At 42.0% G+C, this 12278-nt stretch overlaps 1 protein-coding gene across 1 annotated transcript in view; it reads right to left on the bottom strand.

Moving 5' to 3' along the window:
• Positions 1-894: 894 nt before the first annotated feature.
• The window catches only part of RBP1 (retinol binding protein 1), a 16905-nt gene continuing 5521 nt past the window's right edge, over positions 895-12278 (bottom strand). The window contains exons 3-4 of the mRNA XM_005425077.2: positions 5561-5662; positions 895-1155 (exon numbers count right to left, since the gene is read on the bottom strand). Of these exons, the coding sequence (XP_005425134.1) occupies positions 1102-1155; positions 5561-5662 (156 nt within the window). The 3' untranslated portion in view covers positions 895-1101. The remainder of the gene's footprint in view (positions 1156-5560; positions 5663-12278) is intronic.

Genomic DNA, 12278 nt, shown 5'->3' with positions numbered 1-12278 from the left:
AGGGATGGACCCAGTTCAGAGCAGGGAGAGGGATGGTGCCAGAGCAGAGCAGGCTCTGCTCTGGTGATTTCCCCACTGGCTGAGTCCCTGGAAATGGCTGATAACATCTGCTACAGGAGACACCTGGAATTCCAGGTTACATTATGCTAAAGCTTTGTGAATTTAAACCTTTTAGAATTTGATGCGGGCTGGTGGTGCTCACTGTATCCAGTGTGTTGATGGACTGAAAATCTGGCAGTATTATTCCCCTCACTTGGGTTTAATCAGTGCTCTGATTTCAGCTGCCAGGCCAAGGCTCTCAGTCTGCATGAGAACATGGGACTGTGATGGGCATAAAATATCTGCAAATGATACTGTACAAAGCAATGCTGGCCTCATCTTCTGTGTGGTGTGTGTACAGTTACAGACAGTTTCTAGCTGTGACCTTGTGTCAGTGTCTCCAGAACAACAACAATAAAAAAAATGCATGGGCAGATATTGGCTAAGGCATTTGGAAAAGCATTGCCCCTTAGCCATGCTTTTGTAAGCATTGTTTTTTCCAAACTCTTGATCCATAAATTTACTAGTTTTGAGAAATCAGATTTTTATTTTTGATGGAACACTTCCAGTATAGATCTATTTCACCAGAGCTAATGGTAACATCCTTACTGACTTCAGTAAATTCAGGATTTAAATGCAAGCTGCATCCTACAGCTCTCATTTGCTTCCTTAAAACTGCAGTCCACCATTTAAAAACAAGGCTAAGGCTCTGAAAGGGTGATATTGAGAGTAAAAGGGTGATACTGAGAGTAAAAAATAGCTTACAAGGTCTGAACCTCCAGCATCTTCTTTTATACCTAACAGTCCTTTTTTGGCAGAGTCAAGTATTATGGTATGCACACATTTAGAGAGTTTAGTATCTTTAATTGGCATTTCTAAAAATAGCTTTCTTTGCAGTCATTTTTTTCAGTTCCCTAAAACTATTTTATTCCAACTACATAGTTCTAATGTGATCTTCATTTCTGTGTTTGCTCTTGGTGCTGAGGATGCTCAGTACTAACGTTTGGAGAGTGGCTGGCAAGTCAGAATTCTGTTGTTCTTCACCCCTGTAGCAGCAGAAGTTCACTGCACCTTCTTAAAGACCTGCTTACATGTGACTCCACACACTCTTATTTCCTGTGAGGAGAAAATAATTAGAAACCAATAATTAGAAATTTTTACTTAGGACACAAACATTATGGATTCACGTATACATCCAGCTGAACTTGAATCCATGATTTTCTATTAAATTAAATTGGGAGGCTTGTACATATTTTAGCCTATTTTTCATCCTAAATGAAAACATCTGGTTTGGGTTTGTTTTCTGCTAAAAGGCGGAGCAAGGGAAGTTATTTTGGGATCTCAGATCTTAAAGGGCCAAATACGTTCCTGGTGCATCATTCTTGATTTGCAGTGAATAATATGCAACTGCTTGAGGCCTTTGGGATGGGCATTTTCTGTTTTGGGTGCATAAAGCAGTTCCACCTGGGGAGTGCACACAGGTGTGTGCCTGGGGCAAGGTTCAGGTGCAAGAAAAAAGAGTGTGGAAGCCCCTAAAGAGTGTGGAAGCCCCTAAGGGACATAAAGACTGTGCTCATGCATGACCTAGCAGAAGGGATAAACTTTCCAGCTCAAGATGAGACTTTTAATAAAGCTCCCAGAATATTTTGATGAAGTTATGCACATTTCTTATGAGGGACTTTGATAAAATGACTTAAAAAATCCTTGAACTAGGTCAATAATCCTAATTGACATATTATGGCTGCTCTGGGAACCCTGAAGAAGGAGAGAAAATGATGCATCTCACTCCATGGATATCAGAAGGCTAATTAATTACTTTATTATACTCTATTATTCTATACATCTGAAACTGAATCTGCCAAGCACTCAACCCTGCACAGAACTGCTCTGAATCTCGTGACTGTGAGTGGACAGACACACAAACACACACCTGGCCCTGACAGGCCAAGGGAACAAAACCCCATCACTGTGGGTAAACCATCTCCATATTGCATTCTGCTTTGGCACAAACACAGGCACAGCAAATGATAAGAATTGTGTTTTCTTTCTCTGAGGTTCAGAGAATGTGAAACCCAGAAATATTCTTGGAAAGAATTGTGCCTTGCTTTTCTCTGTGAAGAGAAATGTGGGGCTACAACACATGTTGCTTGACCCCAATAAGAGAAAATGCTTCATGCTGGGATGGTGGAACAACAGACTGAGCAGTGATTTTGGTTAGGACCTGTTCTCTTCACTCCTGCAGAGGTAACCCAGAAGAAGGAGTGTGCAATAAGGGCTGAGAGATTTGCTGACAGTGACAAAAACTATGGAGCAGAAGCAATCAATACAATAGAAAAGGGCAATAAAACTCAAAAGGAAATGGGGAATGGTCAAATAAGTCACTCACATAAAATAAAATCCAAAAAGAACTACAAAGTACAGACCACAGAATGAAATAAGGAAATAGGAAGCGATAAACTACTGAAGGATGTGGTCCTACTTTCTGCAGAACTGTGAAAAGAATAAATTAACACTTGGCTCATTGTGTAAAGTTCAATAGGATCATAAAGGTATTGAAGTATCCATTCTTTAAAGGTAACTGCTCATTGTATTAAAGCTCTCTCAAAAGGACAGGACCTAGTAATCTTAGCTGGTCAAAAATAAGATACCAAAGGGGACTCTACTGTACTTTCAATGGAGAGAGCTGAATTAATAAGGATTAGAGAAATAAAGAGGACATCTTTTGAAATCCATGAAATAACAGAAGGGAGAAAATTGAAAGATTGAGGAGTGGGCTCTAAAATACCTGGTTACTTCTTTTGCATGAATTAATTTTGGAGTGACTTCTGCACACATGGCAGACAGATTGTGGTAAATTCTCCAAGTGCCAGTGAGTGAATGCATGAGCTGGCAGGTGTGATCCACAATTCCTCCCAGCCTTCTGAAAAGCAGCCTCAGTGCAGTCACATTATCCTGAGCTACCTAAACTGGCACTAGACACAAGAGCAACAGATTCTGAGTTTCTGCCTTCTAAAATCAACCTCCTGACAAGGACAAGTCCAGAAAGTGCTCTGGGCATGGAGGGCCAGGGCCAGGAATCTGAATAAGGAGAACAGAAACCAGGGCTGAAGGAATTGCTGTGGGGGACAGAAGATGGGAAGAGATAATGCCTGGGAGCCAGCAGAGGCCAGAGAAATCCAAGAGCAGTGGGTGCCATGGTTTCTGTGGGCAGGGGAAGGCCCAGATGTGCAGGGCTGAGGGCAGCCAGCTGTGAGCTGAACGTGGGGCACTGGATGGGCGCTGGAGCTGTCCCAGCAGAGCTGGGAGGGCTGTGCAGCTGCCATGGCCCTGCCTGCCTGCAGCTGGGAGGGAGCAGGGTGGTGCAGGCGCATCAGGGGCAGGATGGTGGGGACGGATGGAGACGAGAGATCTCTGCAGCCAGGTCAGGAGCTTGGGGTTTATTGCACAGGGCCTGGGTGCAGGGGCCTTTTGGACTTGGGATTTATTGCAAAGGGCCTGGGTGCAGGGCCCTGCTGGGATTTGGGGTTTATTGCACAGGGCCTGGGTGCAGGGCCCTGCTGGGATTTGGGGTTTATTGCACAGGGCCTGGGTGCAGGGCCCTGCTGGGAGCTGCCAGCCACAGCTCAGAGCAGGCCTGAGAGAAGAGAGGGGCAGAGAGGATGAGAGGGTGAGAGAGTAAGGGAGTGAAAAAGGTAAGAGAGAAAAAGGGCAAGAGAGCAAAAGCCTAAGAGCGTAAAAGCGTAAGAGAGCGAGGTTCCCATTACAATACCATAAATCTCTTCTGTGCTGAATATTCTAATTCTCACTAACCAATCTAGTACAAGATACAAATCCTATAGTGTTTCCATACAGCCTATAAGAATCACTACATTACCACACTGTGTTACATTTTAAACCCTAAAAATTCCTCTTTGGGCCCCTTCTGCCAAGCTGGCAGGGTCTGCTCTGACCCTTGGAGCTGCCTGCAAGCAGAGGGTGTTGTTCCATCAAAAGGGGATTACCTTCAGCCGGCCACACCATTGTTTTCCAGTTGTTCAGTAACTGAGGGATCTCAAAGCTTGCTTTCATTTCAATCTCACCTATAGTTTCTATATTCTCAGAGTCTTTTGCCTTATAAATCATATTTATAAGGCTTTCCTGTTTCATCTTCCCCAACAGTGTGGAAATACTGACAAGGGCTTCTTGGGGGGAGTGTGCCTGCACAGGAAATTTGGGCATCTCCTTTTGCTGCTGCCTCCCCTCCTCCAGGTGAGGAGGGAACACTTCACTTCTCCCCTGGAAGGAGAATAATAATTGGCTGATTCTGCAGGCACTATTGCAGCTTCCAAAATCCAGGCATGTTGAATTTTTTCTGGTGCCCTGCTCCACAGGTTAACATGGACTGCCCAGCCAGGTTTACTGGGTGCTGTGGAATCCCAATTAGACCAAAAACATATTGCAGAACCTAGTTTTGATGAAGCAATATAGCAGACTTTATTTACAGTGATTTGTCATCTTGACCTAGTTTGATGTGGACATTTCTTTCCCAAAAATTAATTAAAGCAGAAAAATCTTCTGCCTTTATTTTGCCCAGAGGACAGCATATTGTACACAGTTGTGACATTTGACAGTATTTCTTAAACCAAGGCTTTTTGTTTAAATTGCCAACATACTGGACAATTTATTTCATTTACATGGTCTGTTTCTGAGCCTCAGCTACGAAGTCCTCACTCACACAGCAACCTTCTCCTGCCTGTGCTGCACCAAGGCCAGCTGGGGAGATGTGTCATACCCATTCCTCTCCTCAGCTGCATTCTGGAACCACCAATACTTCCTCAAAATTATGTTTGGCAATAAGGGGCTTGAGGTGCTTCTGCAAGGATTTGATAACTCTGCTACTGATTTGAACATTTAGAATATATCCATTTAGATTGCTGAATGCTAATAGCACCGCACAGCGAGGAGAAATGGAGGTTGGAGTTTATTATCCCAGCAGGAGCACTGCCTTTTACCCACACTGATGAGAGAGTGAGGATGCTATAAAGAGTTATAGGACAAAAGAACAGGCATCTTCTTTCAAGTCCTGTTAATTTAGAAAGATAAAAATGACGATCTGAAAAAAACATCAATTTCAAAAGCTTAATTGCCATTTTAGTTCTCTAGGCTATAATGCAGTGTGGCCTGTAATTATTTTAAAAGAACAGTTGTGCATTTTCCCCTTGCTTTTGGGTGCTCAGTTTCACAGCTCCCATACTGAGCATTTTGCAGACTGTGAGGGACATTCTGGTAAATGTGTGAACATTTCAGCCTGGTGAGTCTGGACAGACACTGAGCACAGAAAGAGCATTCAAAATGGTCAGGCTTTGAAAGGGACATAAAAACATAATGGCTCCAAATGAAATTGTTGCTTTAGAAACAAGTCAAGTGCTGCACCAATACCCAATTTTGTCCAAGTCAGCCAAAATGACACAGCACATTCCCTGCTGTGTTGTATCTAACCATTCGAAGGGAGGGGCATTCCAAAGCTCTTGCATGATCTTACCAGGTGCATTTCATCTCCTTCAATCCACTGGGTCCAACCACGGCCCTCCTTCTCTCCATTCTGCACACAGAGCAGCTTATCTCCATCCCAAGACACAGTGGTCTAACAAAACAGACATGTTTGGGATTACTGTCATATTCTCTGATATTATGATTAGTTTCTGTGAAACAAAACTTATCTCTAATGATGAGTGTATATCTCATGAGAAGAATGATGGGATAGTGTTGTACCACTTAGGATAATTACCTAAGAAATGAGCTTGAATAGAAAGTTGCTGCCCAACTGCCTGCCATAAACTGGAGGGATGAGATAAAGCAAGACAAAATACCATCAAAACCATTGTGTAAAACACACTCCTCTCTCCCTGCTGAAAAATGCAGCAGCAAAGGGCCCTTCAGTCTAACACTGTATGTGCAAAAGGAGCTGAAAAGTTGAGATCCAGTCTGGTTTTTTCCACCCTAAGAATGATTCCCCAGCTGTCCTACCTGAGAACAATTCCCATTTCGTGTGGATGAACAAAGCTTTTGAACACTGAGCTGGCTTTTCCTCATTCTCAATCTGCCTTCCTTCACCCAGCAGAGTGGTTTGGAAGTGTCAGCGAGTTGGGAACTTTGCAGCATCCTGCAAAAAAAGGCTGGGGGACTTCTCGAGCCAGGACTGGCAGAGTAAGTCAAGAGTCAGGTGCAGTAATCAATACTGCACTTGTGTGAATATTGGTGCTGTCCTGGGGGTTCAGGAACAACTGATTTATACAATTCCATCACTGTATGACAGTGCAGCCTGTTCCTCTGGTCAGCACTTACTGACAATTTGCCTTTCCCATCTCCCTGAGACAAAGAGAAGCAATGCTCTGTAAAACATTTAAAGAGGGAAGAGTGGTGACAGTTTGTGCTCCATGAGGATAGTTTAACATTAATATTAGCACATGGCCTGTAAATCAGCTTGTTTGAAGGCACTCTGAGGACTAAACAGGGAATTGATGTCTATCTTGTAAAAGGCTTCAGCCACTACTTGCTTGAGCAGTCAGATACGGAGAGATGAAGAATTCTGATCTGTCATTAAAGGACACTTCCTGCATCCATCCTGTGTAGTTCCTCAGAGAAGAAGTCAGCCTACATTCTTCCTTCTAGTAATTAAGCCCAGTTCAACACACAAGATCTATCCAGTCCTATTTATTTAATCTGTGTATGTCACAAACAATTAATTCTTAAATGATACCCGTGACAGGCACTGTCTTTGAATGAGTGCAGGCAGCAGCCTGCTCCCCTGGGAAGCTTTAGACTAAAGCAGCATGGAAAATGAATCACTCCAGAGTGCCAGGACAGATAATCATGGGCAAGGCAATGGGATTGATCCCATCAGTCTGTCTGCACCACATGGGGGCTCTGAGAAACAAACTCACGCGTCCTTGCTAAAAATCTCTCTAATTTAGACAATGCATTCACAAATGCTTCTGTTCTCTTTTGTAAAGTGATGTATTTAAACCAAGCAGTAGATAACATTTTATGAAACCATATCCTTTTAATGCAAAAAAATGCTAATGCAGGAAGGAACAACACATTTGGGTAAAACTGTAGTTAATGTGGTCACCATAACCTAAATCCTCTCCCATGTCTGAATCTGCACACATCCACTGAAGAGACAGAAGATAACAAATAATAGGAGTCAAGGTGAATAATGTTTAATTTATAAGTTAACATAGCTACAAATTTCTTATTCTAAAAAACGAATGTAACAATGAATGGTGAGTTGTAGATGTGAGGGATATTGTGGAATGAAGCATTTGTATGTGGAACTTTGCTCATAAGTAACTCCACTTATTTATATCCATTGAGTATTAGCATAGTTTTATCTTTATTCTAGCTTAATAGTTAAATTTGGTGGGTTTAGATGTGAATTCAGAGGCAAAACACCCTGATAAAGTAGGATCCAACTTTATTGGTCCTAATGTTCAAAGTCAGTTGAGAGTGTTACACTGACTTAGTACACTTGGGGGAAATAGAGAAATATTTGCAGCAGCACAAGGAAATGTGAACTTTTTAGCCTCCAAGGGTGACTGAAATTGTTTCATCTCAGAAAACAACACACTTTTTTCCTCAGGATTTTTTTTGTTTTTCCAGTCAAGATTAGAAATTGCTTTTTGCAATTTGGTGATAACCACAAAGAGTCTAAACCCACAGACATTAACTAAGCTGTCTTATAAGACAATATTCTCAGGTATCCTCTGCCTTCCCTTTGAGAAATATATAATACTGAGGGATATGAGTAAACCACACAATTCCTGATTTCTGTATGTAGCTGCTTTGCTCTGAAGGTTAGAAAGGGTAGAATACATTGCAAGAGAACATAATGTAATTTTCTTTGTTAGCAGGAACAACCACTTTAATCAGTGGCATCTGTATCCTTTCTTTAGGTCAAACTGTAATGTCTCAATGTCTCTTTTATTAAACTAGTACAAAAAATATAAAATTCTCTTTGAACTCAGATTGAAACACGTCCTGCCACCTCAAATACCTCTACTGAGACACACAGTGAGTGTTAGCTGAGGCTGAATTGCTCTGGCTGCTCCTGTGCACTGGCTGCTGCCAACATGCCACCCTCTACAACCTGAGCAACACTTGCTTTACAACATTCCCAAACATTGGAATCAGAACATAAAAACAACACTCCAGAAATACTGCAGGGCAAATGCTGTATGTATAATCTCTCTTGCTGCATCAGAGAGCAAGGATTTATTTTTGAGGATTGGATCAGGACCTTGCCATGGTACAATCAGGAGCTTGCAGACTACTAAGGTAGCTCTGTGTGACCCTCTGGTTCTTCCTGGCACAGGCTCCCAAGATAAACAAACACTTCACCTTTTATGTAAAGCTACTTTTCCCAGCAAAGTGTGCCTTTGTAAGGAACCTTGTTTGCCCCCACTTTGGTAATAGCATTACCTAAGGGCTGCCTGGTTACAGAGCTGCTGCCACCTGCCCAGCAGGACTGAAAATCCTGCCCAGGCTGGGGGACAGGGCAGCCCAGGCACTCAGCTCCTGCTCCACAGGAACCCAGGGGACACTGCAGAGCTGCAGCTTCCGTAACAGAACTAACCAGCTGGAAATGGAGCATTTCTCTAAAACTGAGCTCTGCCTCTTTGAGCACCTTGTACTACTTGATAATAAATGGCAGCCATTGTTTATTCCTTTCAGCTACATAGTGCATAATCTAGCTCACCATGAGCAAGCTTGACTCTTGCTTACTTTCCACCTGCTCATACTTAACCCTAAGATGAACACATCCTGGGTCATGTGTATGTAATTCTGTAGGAAAATTCAACAGAGAATGGTGATGGGTGCAATTAGTCAGCAGTTCTATCAATAATACTAAGGGAATGCCAGAAAAGGGGATGGAGTGAGGTAAAAACCTGGGAGTCTTGCCTCAATTTAACTCTTCCCAAAAAATCCAACCACCAACACTGCACATTTTTCAGATTATGTACACTTTGTCCTTCAGGTGTAATACTAGAGATGGAGCTCTTCTGGGGAGTGGAAAAGCCTCTGAAGCCTGAGAACACAAAAAAGTTCAAATTTTCTTTACTTTTATGGTATGGTTTCTGTAGTGTTTCACTTTTTGTGTACTTTGATATTCTCCTTTTATTACTTAGGCACCCACATGCTTTTGTTAGTGATTTAATCTCTTTGTGTTATGAAGTTTTAAATTCGTATGCATAGCACTGCCTAAATCTTCCTGAATATTAAAGGTGGAGGAAATGATAATTGAAGTATTCTCATTACTGTTTCCAGTTATGAGACAAGGTAGATTTATTAAATGAAATATGTAGTAACCCCTAAACAAATTCTTGACTACATATCTGCTTTTTCTTTAGTAGCAGCACCTGTAGCGAAATGTTGCACAATTTCAGCTTCCAGTGGCAAATCATCCTTATACACAGGCAGAGACAGTGACTTTTGTAATTTACTGAAATAGTCATCAAACATGTGAGCAGAGCACTTTGCATTTCCCATTGAGGTCTGAGTGCAAAGACATTTGGTGCTGGCTCTGCACAATATTTCTCATTCCCCTGCTGGCAATTCCTGTGTGTCTGCCTGGGTCAGGGGCTGCAGCTGAGGGTGCAAAATGGATTTTACAGATGAATGGAAGAAAATAACTTTTATCCAAGTAGTTCATGAACATTTTTTGTTAATGCTACATAGATTTTTGACACGTTGCTTTTACAAGTATGAATTGCAGCTCCCACCTTTCATCAAAAATATGATATTGATTTCTATCTGTAGCACAAACACAGCAGCATCAGTTCTATTTTTCTCCTGCTTCCCTCAGTGCTGTCTCTATATTTGGAGCACCAAATGACTGCAAAGCCAGGCATGCACCACACTCCCTGCTCCATCTTCAGCCAGTAAGTCTCTGCTTGGGAGAATGACAGCCCATTTTACAACTGCAATTATGATCTAAGAAGGATTAAAAAATGGAAAGTAATTTTTTTCTTTTAGGTCAGATGAAACAGAAAAATCCAATTCGAGCTGTGTCTTGTAAACAACACCAAAGAAAATATCCTAGAACTTTCAGTCAAACACAGCCATATCTCCAGCAAGGTATTTAACAACTTCTCAAGATAAACCATTTCATCTGTACTAAGTATCAAAGTGATACCACAACCTCTTGTAAGCAGCTTTGTTTTGGGGAAAAATGAAGTGTTGATAGAATAAACTCATGTTGCTGTCCCAGACAAAGTCCAATAGCAGTGAGAGGGAGTTCTGCCATGTGGTCACTGCCTATGGCCTCTGCAGGAGGCTGCTCCAGGGACTACAGCCTGAAGCCCCTTTTGCCTCAGCACATCTGCATCTGAAAGTTCAGCAACAGAAACTACGGAGAAAACAACCACAAACCCGACAGGAAGATTCCTGGAAGGATTCCTGAAATCTTTTATCTCCAGATCCTGGTGCTGGCCAAAGGCTGAAGCTATTTAGCCACGCTGTAGCTCAGCCACGGCAAAGTGTCCTCTGCTTCTGTCACTGTCAGCATCACTGCTAGAAAAGGGCCTTAGGATTGGATTGAAAAAATTTAGATGGAAAGTAAGCTGTAGTCAGATAGGATCAGATCCTAAATGTTCCAATTCCTTGTTTTGAATCCTTGCTCATAAGAACAGCAGAGCAAAGCAAAGACAAGAGATGTTCCAGGGAGTAGGAAAGTGAAGGTGCAAAGCTCTGGGCTATGCAGCTGACAATATGTGGGGGGAGGAGGAGAATCAATACTTTAGACAGTGCACACTGTTTTATTTCTTAGGAATGGTGGCTTGTTTTCTTACTGAAATAAAATTGTATACAAGTAATACAAAAATAGGAAAACTTGTGTATATCCCATGCCAGAAAAAAGAGTAAAACCCATCACATCCAATTCACTCTGTGCAACGATCAGAATCGATTCTAAGACACTTACTGTTTAAATTAATGGCTATAACTGATTTATCCCCTGTGTAATTTTGGCAAGATACAATTGTACATAACACTAATGGTTTGTCATTCAAAATTGGATTTGTTAAGTCTGGTTCTCAGCTTTTCAGCAGATTCTGATTGCTCTTTCTCCATTCATAGCTGTCAGAACTTTTAGAGTTCACAAACAGCTGAAATGCTAAACCTATCCAAACCCACTTTCCCTGCAGAGCTTGCTTGTGCTAGCAGCAGTTCTGTGAATAACTAGCTCCAAAGCTTCTAATCAGCCTCGTGGCTTAGACAGGAATCCAGCCCTGCAAAATGTGAAAGTTTATGACATTTATATGGCCAAAGATTCCATTTGCTATCACCGTGCAAATGTGCTGAGCTCATCACTTCCAGGCAGGGACTGATGGCCAAGGAGCAAGCAGGGTGGGACAAGGCAGGGGAAAGGAAACTGCTCCTCCAAACTGAGGCACACACAGAAGGACCAGAGTCCGTTCTGACAGAGCCTCAGATGGGCCCAGCATGGACTTCGGCTCTCTGGAGCCTCAGAGGGTTGGCTGGAGGAATTTTCTCCATCTTTTTTTGAGAGCAGTTTGTAAAGGGCCAGAAATACCAACAGAAAACGATCATAATTTCTACCTCTTTTAAATTACACCTCCCTCCCCCCCAAAATAAAAAAAAAATAAAAAATCAGGGATTATGCCAATGAGGAGCTGGGGACATTACAGTACTGCAAAGAGACAGGAGGCACTGAATCTGAGAGAAAACCAGACCCAGCAACAGTAATTCTAAAATAATGCTTGTTCCACCAAAATATATGAGAAAATACTTATAAGCCCAAAAGGGCAGCACTGGAAGAGTAAAGAAATAAAATCAGCTAAGCTAAGCTAAATCAGAGGGATCAAGTAAAGACATATTGCTGATCTGGCATCTTACTAGACAGGCACTGTTTATTTTGAATCTTCTCACTCTGTGGGAGATCCCTCCTGGAATTCCATGTACTGGAATGTTGTTTGTTGGTTGTTGTTTTTCTGGCAGCAAAATCTTAATTCCCAAGCCTGCTCAGAACTAGATTAACAGCTGTGAATTCCATTTGTGTAACAGAGGAACCTGCCTAAATAGTTAAATCACAAACCATGTGATTTTGTAATAGGGCTTTATTCTGACCTTGCAGTGGTATAAATCAAATTATGGCCAGAACAACTACCTCCACTGCAGTTTTCTTGAGTACAAACCTGAGAGGAATCAGTGTCACATTAGGCACGTTTGTTAATTAAAAC

The sequence above is a fragment of the Geospiza fortis genome, unplaced genomic scaffold (genome assembly GCF_000277835.1).
Source record: "Geospiza fortis unplaced genomic scaffold, GeoFor_1.0 scaffold118, whole genome shotgun sequence".
Classification (NCBI taxonomy): domain Eukaryota; kingdom Metazoa; phylum Chordata; class Aves; order Passeriformes; family Thraupidae; genus Geospiza; species Geospiza fortis.
The sequence above is the reverse complement of the archived record's forward strand: the minus strand, read 5'-3'. Positions and strand labels throughout refer to the sequence as shown.